Source organism: Enhydra lutris, unplaced genomic scaffold (assembly GCF_002288905.1).
Source record: "Enhydra lutris kenyoni isolate GAN:26980312 unplaced genomic scaffold, ASM228890v2 scaffoldscaffold1, whole genome shotgun sequence".
Lineage (NCBI taxonomy): Eukaryota > Metazoa > Chordata > Mammalia > Carnivora > Mustelidae > Enhydra > Enhydra lutris.
In genome coordinates, this window is record NW_019154085.1 from 20,936,525 (window position 1) to 20,953,075 (window position 16,551).

General features: G+C 41.7%; 1 protein-coding gene across 2 annotated transcripts in view; it reads left to right on the top strand.

Annotated features, from left to right (window-relative positions):
- LOC111151748 (unc-80 homolog, NALCN channel complex subunit) overlaps nt 1–16,551 on the top strand; it is a 227,295-nt gene that overhangs the window by 172,591 nt on the left and 38,153 nt on the right. For both annotated transcript variants that reach the window (XM_022509965.1, XM_022510038.1), the window contains exons 42-50: nt 140–320; nt 1,942–2,210; nt 4,086–4,220; nt 5,691–5,829; nt 6,714–6,810; nt 10,483–10,653; nt 13,718–13,810; nt 15,201–15,236; nt 15,581–15,799. In XM_022509965.1, the coding sequence (XP_022365673.1) occupies nt 140–320; nt 1,942–2,210; nt 4,086–4,220; nt 5,691–5,829; nt 6,714–6,810; nt 10,483–10,653; nt 13,718–13,810; nt 15,201–15,236; nt 15,581–15,799 (1,340 nt within the window). The remainder of the gene's footprint in view (nt 1–139; nt 321–1,941; nt 2,211–4,085; nt 4,221–5,690; nt 5,830–6,713; nt 6,811–10,482; nt 10,654–13,717; nt 13,811–15,200; nt 15,237–15,580; nt 15,800–16,551) is intronic.

The following is a 16,551-nucleotide window of genomic DNA, read 5'->3' on the forward strand; positions in this document are numbered from 1 at the left end:
TTTTTTTTTTTTTTTTTTTTTTTTTTTTTTTAATCAGCCGCATTTGCCATGAAAGATTTGACTTCAAGGTCTTCACTCCTTTTAATTTCAGGGTTGCTAATTCTCCTTTTCCTCTGCTCCTGCTTTTGTTTGCTGCTAGGTGTTCACTCGGAAGCTGGAGGAAGTCGGGCGGGTTTTGTTTCTCATCTCCCTGACTCAGAAGATCCCCACAGCCCACAAACAGTCCCATGTCTCCATGCTCCAGGAAGACCTCCTCCGACTACCCTCATTCCCCCGAAGTGCTATTGACGCTGAATTTTCACTCTTCAGTGATCCACAAGGTATCAAAAAAAAACAAAAACAAAAAAAACATTTTCTTTCTTGGGCTTCCTATGCCTTTGTTTGGTCCTCAGCTGGAGAGCATCATTACCAGCCGAAGGTTCTCTAAGCCCGTGCTTCTCAGCCCTGAGGCATCAGAATCACCTGGAGAATTTGATAAACAAAGATTGCTGGGTCCACCCTCCCCAGTTTTTGATTCAGTAGCTCTGTAATGGAGCCCAGGAACTCGAATTTCAGCAAGTTCCCAGGTGATGTCGATGTTGCTATTCCAGGGATCAAACTGAGACCACTGTTCTTAACTAATCATAAGCAGGGATTTTTGGTTTTTGTTTTTTTAATTTAAATTCAATTAATTAATATATAATGTATTATTGGTTTCAGAGGTAGAGGTCAGTGATTCATCAGTCTTATATAATACTGTACTCATCACATCACGTGCCCTCCTTAATGTCTATCACTCAGTTACTCCATCTCCCAACCCCTGTCCCCTCCAGCAACCCTCAGGTTCTTTCCTATGATTAAAAGTCTCTTATGGTTTTTCTTCCTATCTGGTTTTGTCTTGTTTTATTTCCCCCCCTCCCCCATGATCCTCTGTCTTGTTTCGTAAATTCCACATATTAGTGAGATCATATGATAATTGTCTTTCTCTGATTGACTTATTTAGCTTAGCATAATACCCTCTAGTTCCATCCACCATGTCATTGCAAATGGCAAGATTTCATTTTTTGATGGCTGAGTAGTATTCCATTGTGTGTGTGTGTGTGTATATATATATATATATATTTATATACCACATCTTCTTTCCATAAGCAGTTGAAGGCAGTAGTATGGTATTGTTAGGGTAGGTAATAGTAGGTATTGTTACTTGACTAAGTGAAGATCAGGTGTTCATATGAACTTCAGGAGGCAAAACTCATGTACAGAAATCAGGACAGACAGTGGTTTCCTCTGAGTTGGGGGGGTGCAATGGAGCTCCTAGGAACTTTCTGAGATGATGAAAATGGTCTATATATTGACTAGTGCGTTGGTTACATGAGTGTGTATTTTTGTCAAAAGTCACTGAACTCTCCATTAGAGATCTGTGCATGTTTGTTTTACTCTGAGTTACACCTGAATGGAGAGTTAGATAGAGACAGAGAGACAGAAAGAGACTCTCTTTGAAGCCTTGCAGGGTGACTCACTTATTAATTTGAGATATTCACAATTAGCCTCCCAGTGTTTAATGTCTTCTCCAGCCAGAAGCTCCAGAGCAAAAGGTAGAAAGAGCTCTAGTCTGTCCAGGAGTTTAGAGATCTAGAACCAGACCCAGCCCTGCCATTTCCTTTCTGCAACAACTAACTTTCTTCTCAAAGCCACAGTTGAAGCAGTAGCAACACGCTGCAAATGCCAGCCGTGTCTTGCCTACGGAGTCGAATCAAAGAGGTGATGACGGAAGTCCTTTGAGAACCAGGGAGTGTGAGACCAGCGGCAGCAGTGTGTGCTGGAAGCATTTCCTCAGCACATCTTCACGTCCCAGAGTTGGAACAAATGGGAAGCAGCAGTGCCCTCCGGTTGGCTCGTCCTCCCACGCCGACAGGATTGGCGTGGGGCTAATTCTGTCTCTGCTATTTCATGTTCTCACAGCTGGTAAGGAGCTGTTCGGCCTCGACACTCTTCAGAAAAGCTTGTGGATCCAGCTCCTGGAAGAGATGTTCCTGGGCATGCCGAGCGAGTTTCCCTGGGGAGATGAAATCATGCTCTTCCTCAATGTGTTCAACGGGGCTCTGATCCTCCACCCAGAAGACAGCGCCCTGCTCCGGCAGTACGCCGCCACCGTCATCAACAGTGCTGTGCACTTCAACCACCTGTTCTCTCTCAGCGGCTACCAGTGGATCTTGCCCACCATGCTGCAGGTGTGGCTCAACCTCCTCTCCAGAAAACCAGCTCCCCGTACGGCAGGTCAACAAGACCTGTACTAAGACTTTTTAAAGGATGGAGTTATCTGCTTTTATGGCAGTCGACAGCACCAAGTGAATTCTCCCCAGAATTTTCTGGAAGGTCACAATACCCTGTTCTATCTATCCTGAGGTATCCCAGACCTGGAAGAGGCTTTCCTATTTCCTCTACCCACTCTTTGAGGGGTTCCCAAAGTGCTGTCACTGAACCAGAAGCATCAGCATTGCCTGGGAATTTGTTAGAAATACACATCCTTGGGCCCCACCCCAGACCTCCTTAAGCAGGACCTGTGGAGTCAGGGCCCGTTCACCTGGACTCTTACAAGACCTCCAGGGGGGTCTAATGCCCTAGAAGTTTGGGAATCACTGCTCTCTTTACTCAAATGTATGGCAAGTGTCCCGATGATGTTTCTCCTGAGAGATTTTCTGATCTCTGAATCGAGATTTCTGCTGCTATTAAACTTGCTATGCTGAGACTGCAGGAGGTTAACTCAGCAGGAACAATTTCCATGTACTCAGGTCTAATGTGTATCTGGCTATGTTTAGGAGTAGTGGCTGAAGTTCAGACAGAGCCTAGGGGCTCATCGTAGTCCTCTACTTCTATGGAAGTTTTAATAAAAATTATTAAGCTGGGGACCCCTGGGTGGCTCAGTTGGTTAAGCATCTGCCTTGGGCTCAGGTCGTGATCCCAGGGTTCTGGGATAGAGTCCCATATCCCTGCTCCACAGGGAGCCTGTTTCTCCCTCGCCCTCTGCTGGCTGCTCTGCCTACTTGTGCTCTCTAGCTCTCTGTCGAATAACTAAAAACAATTTTTTTTTAAATTATAAAAGTAATTCATGCTTGTGCAAAGTAGGGTTTGTTCAGTCTACAGGGGCAAGAAATTTCCTTTAGTATCAGTCCTCTCCTATTTTTAAATAGTTGGAATTTTCTCTATTTTTATGACTTTTTTACAGATTTTCAAAACTAATAAATGCTTGTTATAAAATCCAGAAGATAAAGTTTAAAGGAAAAAACAAAGATCATGCATAACCCTCCTTCCTAGATAACCATTTATTCATACTTCTTGAAAATCCTTACACTCTATCATGCCTTTTCTTTTTTTTTTTTTTTGAACAAAAGTTGGATCATACCACATGTTGAAGTTTGGTACCTACTTTTCTCACACCACACTAAGAATATCACAGGCATTTTCTCATGTAGCTACATTCAGTGCTAGAGCATCCTTCTAATAGCTACATAATATTCTGTTGCTTGCATATACCATAAGTCACTTAACCTATCCCAATTTATGAATAGTTTCATTTGTTTGAAATTTTCCACTATTGTAAGCAAAATTACATAGGAATTCCTGTATATCCACCTTTGTACCTTTGTCCAATTCTTTTCTTGAGATAAGTTCCTAGCGACAAACTCCCTAGGAAAAAACATATTCATGTTTATTACCAAATTTCTCACAAAAGAGGTTATACTCTGTTATACTCCCATCTACCAGCGTATTAAATTAGCCGCTTCTCTCCGTGCTTCCCATAGCTATGAGGTCTTTTGTTTTTGTTTTGTTTTGTTTTTTTAGAGAGAGAGACTGTGAGGGGCAGGATGGGGAAGGGCAGGGAAGGGGAGAGGAAGAGAATCTTAAGCAGTCTCCATGTTCAGCACAGAGCCTGACACGGGGCTTGAACTTAGGACCCTGAGAGTATGACCTGAGCCAAAATCAGGAGTCAGATACTTAACCGACTAAGCCACCCACGTGCCCCTCCATAACTATGAATTTTAAAAGCAAACACAACTCTGATATGCTGTTGAGGCATTTTCTGAATACGTGGCATTTTTCCACAGGTGTACTCCGATTATGAAAGTAACCCCCAGTTGCGTCAAGCCATCGAATTTGCCTGCCACCAGTTCTACATTTTACACCGGAAACCGTTTGTGCTGCAGCTGTTTGCGAGTGTGGCCCCTCTCCTGGAGTTTCCTGTAAGTGAGCTCTGTGGAAATAAATGTAGACCAACCCCATGAGAAAAGCAAAGGCTCTTTTAGTTAGAGTCTGCTGTAGCAAGGGAGTTCGCCCCTTGGGTCTTGGCAAAGACTCAAAGGCAGACAGAGGAGTAAGAAAATTCTATGGTGGAGAAAAGGGAAGGCTTCAGGTATGCCCCGATCGGAGGCTGTTGGTGTGGGGGAGCTGTAAGCAGGCTAACTAGATGTGGGCCATCCTGTTTAATTGGCTAGGGGTACATATTTGTCTTTCTCTGTTGGTCTAGTTGAAAGTGGGGACAAGGAAGGATCAGGGAATCTGTCAGTTGTCATCAAGTCGTGGCCATTTGGGGGCCAATGGTTGAACGGGTTATTGTTTGGTTTCCAGTAGAGCTAGTAGTCTGACTTCCTACTAACCTGACTTGTAGCAAGCTTGCTTCCTGGGCGGATTACTGGGGACAATGGTTTGGTTTCCTGGGCAGGTTACCACAGGTTATAGATCAGAGTTCTATTTTTATATATGACCTGTTCGTTTATAGTGTCTGTTTGTATAATCAGCGTCTCAGCTCTCTTTCTTCAACCAGTGGGATACGAATCATAAATTATCTCTCTTCATTTTTCTTCAACCCTCATCTCCACCTGTAGGATATAGATAGGCCAACTCCCCAGTTTTTTATACTCGATTAATAAAAAGGAAGAGATTCCTGATTCTCATTCCTTTCTATCACTGTCTAGCACTCACGCTGCTTTTCTTTTTCTTCAGAATGCTTATACCACATCACATGTCATGCATGTGTTGCACTAATATATATCTCTACCATACCCCAAAATAGAATTTAAGCTCCATTAAAGCAAGACCTTCACCTGTCTTTCTGTTTGCTTTTGGTTTGTTTTTAGTTGTTTTGTTTGTATGCCTTTTTTGGTTTTGTTTTTTTATAACCTCAGTATACAGAATTGTACATGGCACATAGTAGGAATTTAAGAGGGATTTGTTGTTTTAATGAATCACAGCCATTTTAAATAGATTCGAGATGGCAAGCCTCTCCATTTGGGAGTTATATTATCAAACAAGACCTGAAAAATGCCCAGAGTTGTTAAAATAAGCGTCTGTTTCCCCAGACATATTTGAAGTGTTCAACTCCTACATTACAAAAGTTCCTTTGGGAATGCTGAGCCCTTCCATCGCAGACCAGAGGAGACATTTACATGAATTGTTCTGGAGGTCTACATATTGCTGTATTTTTAGGAGTTTGTACAAATATCTCTTTGTACCAGATCAACATTTAATACATCCCTTGAAAGCCCAGTGTTCATTCCAAAAATCATATAGCAGCATTGCTGGATCCTGGGAGCTGAATGCCAAATCGATGTAATTGTTATCAGTGGTGGTGTATGTGAGATTTGAACTCCTGATCAAACCACATTAATGCCAAGGCAGAAATCAATAAACTAAAATAGCCTTTCTTCATACAGGATGCTGCCAATAATGGACCCAGCAAAGGCGTGTCAGCCCAGTGCCTGTTTGACCTGCTGCAGTCCCTGGAAGGAGAGACCACTGACATACTAGACATCTTAGAGCTGGTCAAAGCTGAGAAGCCTCTTAAATCATTAGGTAAAAACAAAAGTTGCCCTGACCTTCCCTTTGTAGATTGTAATTATTTTTTTTAATAATTCTATTTTAAAATCTATATTAAATCAAAACAGAAAGAAAAATGGAAGAGTGGTATAACTTGAATGAGTATCGTTCTTATCTCCTGTTTTTTCTTAAATTTCTTGAAAATCTTAGGGGTGTCTGGTTGGCTTAGTCTGTTAGGTTAAGCATCTAACTCTTGGTTTCTGCTGGAGTCGAGATCTCAGAGATCAAGCTCTGAGATCCAGGGACCAAGCACTGCTGTGGGCTGGGTACTCTGCACAGTCTGCTTGTCCCTCTCCCTCCCCCTCTACTCCTGCCTGCAAGCGCTCGCGCCCCCCCCCCCCCCCCCAAAAAGATAAGATCTTTAAAAATTTTTTTTTAATTTCTTGAAATCCTAAAGAGTATGGAATTCTCTACCATGGAAATTGTATTAAAATGGTGTCTGATACTATACTGCTCTAGTGCCACAGTGTTCAGAAAATTAGGTTTTCCTGGACAATTCTAGGTGAGTAACTCTCTGAAATGGTCTTTTATGATCATGGAATGTGTAGAAGAAAAGAGAATTCAAAGATAAAGTCTCATGTCTTAGATATCTGCATGTCCTTGGATATCATCTAGTAGGTCAGATTTTTTTCTAAACTACCCCCCAAAAAGCACTTTTATTTTTCATCTGATTATTCAAAATTGGGAAACGGAATTTTCAGTCCCTTTAGATGAAGAAATTAATCGTGTTCACGGTTTAGGAATAAAATCTGACAGAGAAATGGCTATAAAATATAACCGGAATGTTAAGAGTGATAATTTCTTCTTTATCCCTGGCGGACTCCACTCTGATTTTGCGCCTTGACCTTCTGTCCCTTCAGATTTCTGCTATGGAAACGAAGACCTGACATTCTCTATAAGCGAGGCCATTAAACTCTGTGTGACTGTGGTGGCATACGCTCCGGAGTCATTCAGAAGGTAATTCAGCCCTTTATTCTGTGCCTTGTGATAAGTAAATATGGCTAAGAAAATAGAAGTGAGCGAACACAAGGGTTACATTTGTTAATATCATCTTGTAATATTCTGGCAAGGATGTTTTCAATAACGACATCTAGGAAACTTACCATAGTACAGGTTCTGGAAAATATAGTAGATCTTCATTAATGTAAAATACCTAAAATTTGGAATTTGTGCAGCAGCTAAGATATTCAGTCTTGTTTAGGAAATACTGTCCTGACATGTGATACAAATTAATAGCAAACAAAATTCCAGGGCAAACCATTAAATTACTGAAGAAAATGCTTTTCATGGAGCAATAAGAACTCCTTTCACAGAAAGAGCCAGAATATAAATCTTGCCTGTCATTTTGCCAAGTGTAAGGAACACAAAGGAGTCACATGGGAGGAGCCATCCCTGTTACAGGACGTTGGCTTTGGTCTGATTTATGTACTGATATGCAACATGGAAATCAGTCTCATCTTGCTATTAAAAGAGACCTTTTAAAGACAGAGACAGTAATTCTGATGAATGAGGGATAGCCCCCTGTTATGTACTTATAGATCCTTAAAAATAATAGAGCTACATTCCTTTAAATGCTCCCTGAGGTTGGCTTAATCAACTCTTTTAATGATATAATCCTCAATTATATCAGTATTGGGCAATCTCTCCCTCTCCACTTCTCAATCTACTTTGATCTTTTCTTCTAATGTCTAGCTCATAAACAAAATCGCAGGTTATATGCTATCATATTTTTCGTATAAAGATCAAGCTTGAAACAGGACCACCTTGAAAATTCAGTGTGGAGGAAAGAAGTTCTACCCTGTTGCCAGCTCTTGCAAAAAGAAGGAAAACAGCGGCGTTGGTTTTGCCAGTGTATCTTTGTCAGTTTTTCTCTCAGATTAGTCTTTTTCCCTCCCCTAGAACAAAATGAGTAAAGGGGCAAAGAGGGACCAGGACTCAGATTAATTGAACTCTCTCTGCATGAAAAATGAGTAAGAAATATCCACCCACCCCCCCAACCCCAAGATTCCCGGCTTTTTTGGTGTTAATCAGTGGGGATTAAATATCAAGCCTGTGGTCTACCAGAAATGTGGCTATGGCCCTCAAGGGAGCAAACCTGCAGTCTATAATGATGGTCCTTCTCCTCCTTCCCTTGGGCTCCTCCTATAATATCACAGCTCCGTAAATGGCGTGACAAGGGATTGAAACCCTGTGTCAAGTTAACTCCAAGCCCACTCTATTTGTGGGTATAAAAATACTCCCTATCCTATTTTCTATTCCAGGTATGTCCAAGTACATTGTTAGTAGAGTGTCTCAGAGGATCTGCAGTGAGAGGAAGTGATATCAAGACACTGCAGTAGTAAAATGCACAAATCTTCTCTAATGTCAAAATGCCAATGACATAGAAAGCCCACAGATTTAACTAAAAATTTTTTCCATTATCAAATTTCTGGTGAGACATGAAATCCTCTCTCAAGTTAAAATCCAAACACGCTGAAATCAAAAGGAATTCAAGTTCACAATCAAATTCTCTTGTCATTGTGAGCTAAAGGCCAAAGTCCAATCTTGTTAAGTTAAATTAAAATTAAAGAAAGAATTATCCTCCCTAGTTCGATTGATTGTGTCAATCTCCATTCCCACCAGTGGCATGTGCATGTCCCAGTACTCTGCTGCCTCATCAGCATTTGATACTCAGTCTTTATTTTAGCTATTTTTTTGGGTGATAGTGATATCTCATTGTGTGTTTTAGTTTGCATTTCCCTCTTCCAAACTGGAAGGTTTGGAAGCTCTCCAGATGTTTAATGGAATTTGGATAGCTACTTTTGCAAAGTGCCTATTGAAGTCTTCCACCCATTTTTAAATGAGTTTATCAGTATTTATTTTATTTGATATGTTGAATTTGTCCAAAGAATCTGATGTAAGTTCTTTGAGTTTATGTGGACTGGGGTGCTGGTAAACATTTAATAACCAGGTCTCTGGGGGAATAGAGTCCCCGATACATAGCATTGCTAATTTGCTAATATCTAGAAATGGCTGAGTATGAGATGCCAGCCTGACATCATTGAACATGGGGTTGGAAACAGTTGCATACGTAGACTGTCTTGACCTGTTAAATGTCCACTCCTGCACACCGCTGGTTATATGCATTTCAAATAACATCTCTTACTCTGTGACTTATAATTTTACTCACCTAACATTATCTTTTAATGGATAGAAGTCTTCATTTTAATGAAGTCTAATGTATAACTATTTACCTTACTGTTTAGTGCTTTCTGTGTCCCTTAAGAAATCTTGGCTAACCCAAGCTTATGAATATATCCTCTTATAGTACCTGCCAAATGCTTTGTTGTTTTTACCCTCAATTTTTGGTATGGTGTAAAGTAAGAGTCAAGATTTCTTTTTCCCATATAGATACTAATAGGCGATAGACAAAGTACCATTTATGGAAAGGTTAGCATTTCCCATTGCATTGCAGGGTCATTCTTGTTATAAATCAAGTATCTGTGGATTTGTTTCAGACTCCTTATTTTGTTCCACATGTCTGTCTGTCTCTCCTTGTGTTGTAGGATCATAGAATACAACAGCCTGGAAGGAATTCTTTTTTTTTTTTTTCCCCCTCCCCAAGAAAGAATTCTTGAGATGTTGTAAGGTACAACTTAGTGAGTTTATTTAAGTAGCAAGGGGACAGGACCTATGGGCAGAAAGAGCTGTACTTTTTGCTCTATGACGCTGGTGGTTATACGCTTCGTGCTCAAGGGGGAGGACGACATGCAGGGAGTGTTAGATCATAAATGCCTTCTTTGAACTTCTCATAAAACTACTTTTGCAAGATTTCTCTGGTACTTCTCATTCAGTTCGGTATTAACTATGGCTGAGACACATAGGCAGTCATGAGACCCTTTAAGAATGTAGCAACTAGCATGTATTTGATACCTATGGGACCTATGCAGGGTACAGGTCAGCCTTCTGGGCTAAAGGTGAACGTCTTTCTGCTTCTATCCCTCATCACTTGCACCAATACTATGCTGTCTTAATTATTATAGCTTTATAATAAGTCTGGCTGGTGTTTGTTCTTACTTTTACCTTCAGTGTTTTCTATGTACTCACATTTAACATATATCTCTTACTAAGATGTTGTTGAGATTTTTCATTATTCACTCCAGTAAGCAGCCATTTTCCAACCTGCATCACAGATGCTGTTTCCACAGACTCTTTTCTCGAAAACTGCTTAACCTTTAAGAAGCCAGCCTCCCAGAGAAGGGTTTTATCTTGTCTACATTTTGTTTAAGCTGAAAATCACTGTTAGCAAATCCCTGAGTAGCAGCTGTATTGATCGTCATGACGCTAGCTTCTCTAGACGGAGCGCACAGCTCTTGCCAATCATTCCATGGTCTCTCCACCAGCTGTCCTTTCGCTACTTTTCCCCTCCCCACATATTCTCCCAAAAGGCAAGCAGAACTGCCTCAGCTTTTACTGGGTGCTCGATTAATTAGTGAATCAATTAAGTAATTGGTGTCGGTCAATCTTCCCAGTAGCTTTACTAACTCTTGGCTTGAGTGGGGTGGGAAGGGGCCTCAGATTGGGAAGGGGCCTGTTAATTGCTCCCAAGTATAACCCAGCCAACCCAAGTGACTGGCTTTCTGATTAAAGTCTTCAGATGCTGATGGTCTTGGAAGCTCTAGTTCCCTGTTACCTACAGAAGCTAAAGAGACAGACATCACAAGTGGAGACGGTGCCTGCGGCCCGAGAGGAGATCGCAGCCACAGCTGCTCTGGCGACATCCCTGCAGGCCCTTTTGTACAGTGTAGAGGTCCTCACCAGGTAATCCCATCACAGAAATAGTCAGAGCCTCACATGGTTTGTAGCTGCCAGAAAGAGGAAGAAAAACATGGCAGCTAAAAATCCCCAAAACCCTGTCTTTATTGACACACACCTGCCCAAACCCAGCCCTTTGTGGCTTAAACCTGCAAACATTCCCTAGGTTGTTTGGATAAATAATGCTAAGTACTCTGAATAATGAATAATCATAATAGTGATGATACCAAGAAGACATCTGCATGCACCTAAAACTGTCCGTGGCGGTTTTAACCCAGTGGTGAACGAATCATTTTGTAAAAGGGCTAATGGAGTGAATGTGAAAATGTGATCCATATTTTTATTAGCTTTTATATTATTTTATGAGACATGAAATATCTGTAATTCCAACTAAGCTGCCTTTTATTATTTTACTGTTTGTAAAGAGTTGTGTTTGTTTCTTTGACTGTAGTTTCAGAAACTACATAACAAAGGTAAACAACAGAATTTTATTCTAATGCTAGAATTCACAGATCCTCTGTGGGGCAAAGCTCTGTGGTGCCTGAGGAATTTGGGAATAGAAAGGTACATTGACACCAGAGTTCAGCCCTAAACAAAGTACCAAGAAGTTAGCCCTGTCGCATGGGTCTTGGGTGCAGAAGCACAATGCGCTGAGAGGCCAGACGGAGATGGAAGGGAGGATGGGCAGACAGAGTGAGAGGAGTGGGAAGAGGAGGAGGCAGGAAGCTGGGCAGATATTTGGCTTGCTTTCTCTGTTCCCATCCAAAATGAGCTAGGAGATATTGTTCCCCAGAGCAGAGGTGGGGATGACTTCTTCCTTGGGTGGTGTCTCTACTCCTCCATCCCATTTGGCCACATCCTTACCCTAAATTCTGTCTGTGATTTACTCCCACCAAAAGGCACCACCGTCTCCTGCCTCATCTTGCCCTATTAATGAGAACTAGCTGAAATCCCTCCATCCAGGAAGGACTTCTCTAGCATGTACCAGCAAGCGAGAGAGGGAAGGAGATTATGATTCATTAAGTCAATGTATGTTTAGTTTCTAATGATGGGCTATATTGCCAACCTAGGCAAGCAAGAGTGTAGCCTAAAGGCCTTTGGCAGACTGCCGGTGTTGAAGGGCCCATATGCACCTGGCTGAGGGGATGGGAAGTAAAACAGGGAGCCATGGCAAATCGCCTCTTCCAATGCGACCCACTCCTAATGCTTTGATGTTGGTTTCCTGAAAGTCCTAGAAGGAAGAACATCCTAAGGAGAAATGCCACTTTTACTCTTCCTTCTGGGCCTTTCTGGTTATATCACTATCATCTTCATGCAGTTAGAATAGAGAAGACCAACCAATTCTTCCCAAGGGCTGCCTTTGTTATTTCTCCTCACATCATACAATCTCAGTGCTTTCCTCCTATCTGTTCTTTTTATCAGGATAGGTCAACTAACTTATCCAACACTGACTTACCCAAAATTCCACCAAGACTGGAATGGATGGAGCACTGACATTTAAAATTCTGTGGCTCTAAATATTGCAGTGTATTTAACATTTTCTTGACAGAAGGGAGAACTAACCTCATTGGTCAGCCAACAATAAGGTTGGCTTTGCCATTTTTACAAGTAAGAAGAGTCCCATTTCACTTCTATTCTCCTAATTCCTTTACTCATGAACAAACATTGATAGTTACACACAAATAAGCATATTACTACTGTGTTAATGTTAGTTTTCTGTTGTTATGTAATGCATTCGCACAAATTCAGAGGCATGAAACCAAACATTTATTATCTTGTATTTCCATAGGCCAGAACTGGGCAAGCTCAGCTGGTTCTCTGCTCAGGGTCTCACGAGGCTGAAATTAAGATGGCGGTCAAGCTGGGCTCTTATCTGAAAGCCCTGGGGAAACAATTCACTTCCAACACCATTTAGGTTTTTGGTGAACCCAGCATCATGCAGCTTTAGGTCTGAGTTTCCGCCTCCTTCCTGTCAGCCATGGCCACTCTCTACCTTAGAGGGTACCAGCCTTTCTTCCCACATGGCCCCTTCTGTCTTCCAGCCAACAATGGCGCCCTGAGTCCTTCTCATGCTTCAAATCTCTTTGTTCCTAGCAAGAGAAAACTGCTTTTTTAAGGGCTGGTGCAGTAGGATTAGACCTACCCTGATAATTTCCCTTCGGCAGTGTAAGTTCATAATCACAGGGGTGATACCAGGGGGAGTGTAGGGTCCCAGGGCCATCTTTAAGTTCTTCCACAACAATGGCTCAGGAAGAGAAGGTCTAGTGTGATTATTAAAAGCTTACTTCCAGCCACACCCAGCATACAGAAAATGAGCATCATAAAAGCAAGCCTGAAAGAGTTCATACAAGACTTGCTTTGGAAAGCTGTGTCATCCCTTCCATTGATCTCAGAGGTCAACAGAGAGACAAAGATTACCTAGGATTTAAAGTAAACCCTACAAATATAAAATCTGTGAGATGATTCAAATCTATTTCTGAGCATCTAAATTACTGACTTATAATAGATACGAATTTACTCATTTCTCTGGGTAGTCTTAAGTATAATTTTGCCTCGAAGGGTTCTTTCATTCTTTGATAGTTTTTCAGAAAAATAAGGTGGTTGATTACAATGTAGGTGGCCAAAATGTTATGTACATCTTTACCTTTCACTTACAGTCCAGGACAGTTAACTTCCTAGTAATCTATCAAGTTGAAAAAGGAGCTCTTAACTCTCACTGAATCATAAAGACTTAGATGCCTAAGTTCATAAATGTCTGGTTTGAAGTGTCATAGTTTATACCTCAGAACTAAGAAGCACAAGAACTTAAATCATGGTATGCTAATAGACCCCCGGGAATCCATGTTCCCTTTAAAGTGCCTCTCAGAACAGAAACAGCAAAAGTATGACAGAAAAGCCCAACACAACAGTCTCTCTCTCTCTCTCTCTTTTTTTTTTTTTTTTACAACAGTCTCTTTTTAAGACTCTGTGAGTAATTTAAAATTTATGTGAGCTTCTGTCACTTGAGGACTTTGTAAATGTCTCCACTTCTATTTTTCTTTTGTTGTGGCGGTTCCTGTCCCTATCACAGGCCCATGACAGCCCCACAGATGAGCAGGTGTGACCAAGGTCATAAGGGAACCACCACAGCCAATCACACCATGTCGTCTGGGGTGAACACTAGGTAAGTCACTGGCCTTATTCTCCTGTGGTCTCTCTGTGTCATACAACCCGAATCTCAACCATTGGGAATGCAAGGAATCCTGAAATTGTCAATATCGAGTGCAAAACCCTCCAAGGAAAAGAAAGGAAGGCGAGAGTTTAAAGTTACAAGGCTTCTTTTAACACCGTCAGAGGGAAATCCAAGCCACCTTTGTAAATCGGCACAGTGTCGGTTTGTTTGCATGGACACGCAAGATGTCTTCTGCTGCCTGGGTGGTCTTTGATCTATTCCAGTGGTGTTTCATTTGTCTCCAAGAAAAGGGCAATGAAGCAATAATAACGAGGGGGCGGTTTCTCATTCCCGTGGCAGTTATACGGAGTCAACTTTCTTTCATCTGGGCAGATTTTCCACAGGCATTTCATCCAAATTTTAACTTGGGTCCTCAAATGATGCTCTCATGGTCCTTGACTTAATCTCCCCTTCCTCCCCCGCACCACCCCCTGTTTTGATGTAACTCAGACTACTGGCTATACTAGTAATACTTACACAGCTTCATCCTGTCCATGTTAACCACTAAATACCCTAACACACACACACACACACACACAAATATTTAATTAACTTCTTCCTCCAAGGAAGGTTTAAGAGAGGGTTAACCCCAAATCAGTTAGAGAAAAGTTCTTTTTTCGCAGGATGGAGTTATTAGTTAGTAGGGAAATCTTAAGGAGAAACTTTGTAATTTTCCGTTCTCTCTGAAGCACAGTTTTAAGAATGTATCATCCTTTATGTAAAGTTAATTCCCTACTCATCATTTATATTACAAATAAAGCAAATATCAGACCCAACTGTAAGTTAGCTGATGTGATGGTTAGCTCATGCCTCAATTTCTCAGATATCAAGAAAAAACAAATACATTGTAAGTGATATTCAGGGGCTAGATTCAACTATCCAATAAAAGGTACACAGGAAAAGAGAGTTTCTAAAGTCCTGTTATTAATCCGTCCTCAAGTGGTAAGTTTCCAGAACTGAAAGGAAATCTGCCGTATTTCTTCCTCTGATCCCCAGAAACAGAGCACATGGTATTAAAACTGTAACTTGGATTCATGCCGCTTTTGAAGCTTTTCAAAAGTCCCCTCATTTGGCTGCATTCCATGACTTTGTATGTGTTTTTATAATATGTATTTCTACACATGTTATACCAGTGGGACGGTATAACAGCAGCCATAATGGCAGCATGTGGGGTGGCCAAATGAAAGACGAAGATTTTATATTTTAGGATTAGTCCATGTGCGTTGGTGAGCTTAGCAGTGTAGCTCCAAGGGCTTCTCACAAGAAACAGTCCCCAGGAAGCCCCGCCAAAGGGCCCCTGTGCTTGCCTCATCGTTACGCAGACTGTTCTTCTGATTCCCAGGTACCAGGAACAAGGCGCCAAACTGCACTTTATCAGGTACAGAGAGACCAAGCCCTGATTTTGTACGAATTCTGACGTCTTGTAATGATTGTGTTTTGAGCTGGGTTATGGTTCCATAAGATTTCATTTCATTAATGCATGTCATATTGTTTCTGGGTAAATCCTCAGGAAGCGGCTCGCGTAAAGCCATTGCCGTTTGGGATGGCAGTCTCTTCTAGGGTGGCACATTTTCTTTACCCTGTAGACAAGGTTCTCCTCATGAATGCACACGATACGTAATACAAGGAATCGTACATTTTCCATCAGTGTGATGTTCTCCTCTCACAGTGGCCACACACGCACTTTTTCAGACCCCCGGTTAAATTTTTGTAATTCCCCAGGGAAAATCTTCACTTACTGGAGGAAGGGCAAGGCCTTCCCAGAGAGGAACTTGATGAACGCATTGCTCGGGAGGAGTTCCGAAGGCCTCGGGAGTCCCTGCTGAATATCTGTACGGAATTTTACAAGCACTGCGGGCCCAGGCTGAAGATCTTGCAAAATCTGGCTGGGGAGCCACGGGTTACCGCCCTGGAGTTGCTGGATGTGAAGTCACACATGAGGTATCGTCCCTGCTTTTCCTGCTTCTGAATGTGGACAGAGTTGGGATATGTGTTTTGGGGTGTGGGTGTCAGGGGGAGAGAGGTCTCTCAGGATAAGAACTTGGGTACTCAGAGTGATTTGTGTGTGTGTGTGTGTGTGTGTGTGTGGCTTGGATGGATATCATATAGGGCCATCCAGGAAAATGTATATTAAGTCTGTCAAAAAGGATCTCAGGATAGACAGGGGGAGAGTACTCTCAAAGACAGCAAAGCATAGTTCATGTATTTACTCCTCAATAAAAGAGAGTAAAAGGGAAATTTTGTCACCTAAATTCTTAGAAAAGTAGCCTTCATCCGAGTACTATTTACTGCCCAGATTCTAAATTTTCACAAGAACTGTGTTTCCTCTCTGTCAGCTTACAAGAAAAAAAATTCACTACTGTTTTCTGCCCAAAGGCTTGCTCTGTTCCTATACTACCTGGGGACTCAGTAATGAGCCCTACAGGGAAGGGAGCTAGTTTCAACTCTGAGCCACACTTTCCTCTGATCCCTTTTACACATGTTGTGCATAATAACCTTCCAGTGTTTCAAACAAAAAATGTCCTGCTGGAAATCTGGACGAGGCCGGTCATTGTTTAAAAAGTTTTACTGTTGGTGTACCAGGGAGAGGCTCTAGACTTGCTAGTCTGTGCACTCATATTTCCTTCTTCCTATAGTGTTGTCTTATCTCACTTATTGTGATAAATCATGAAGTCTGTGTCTGTATTCTCAGA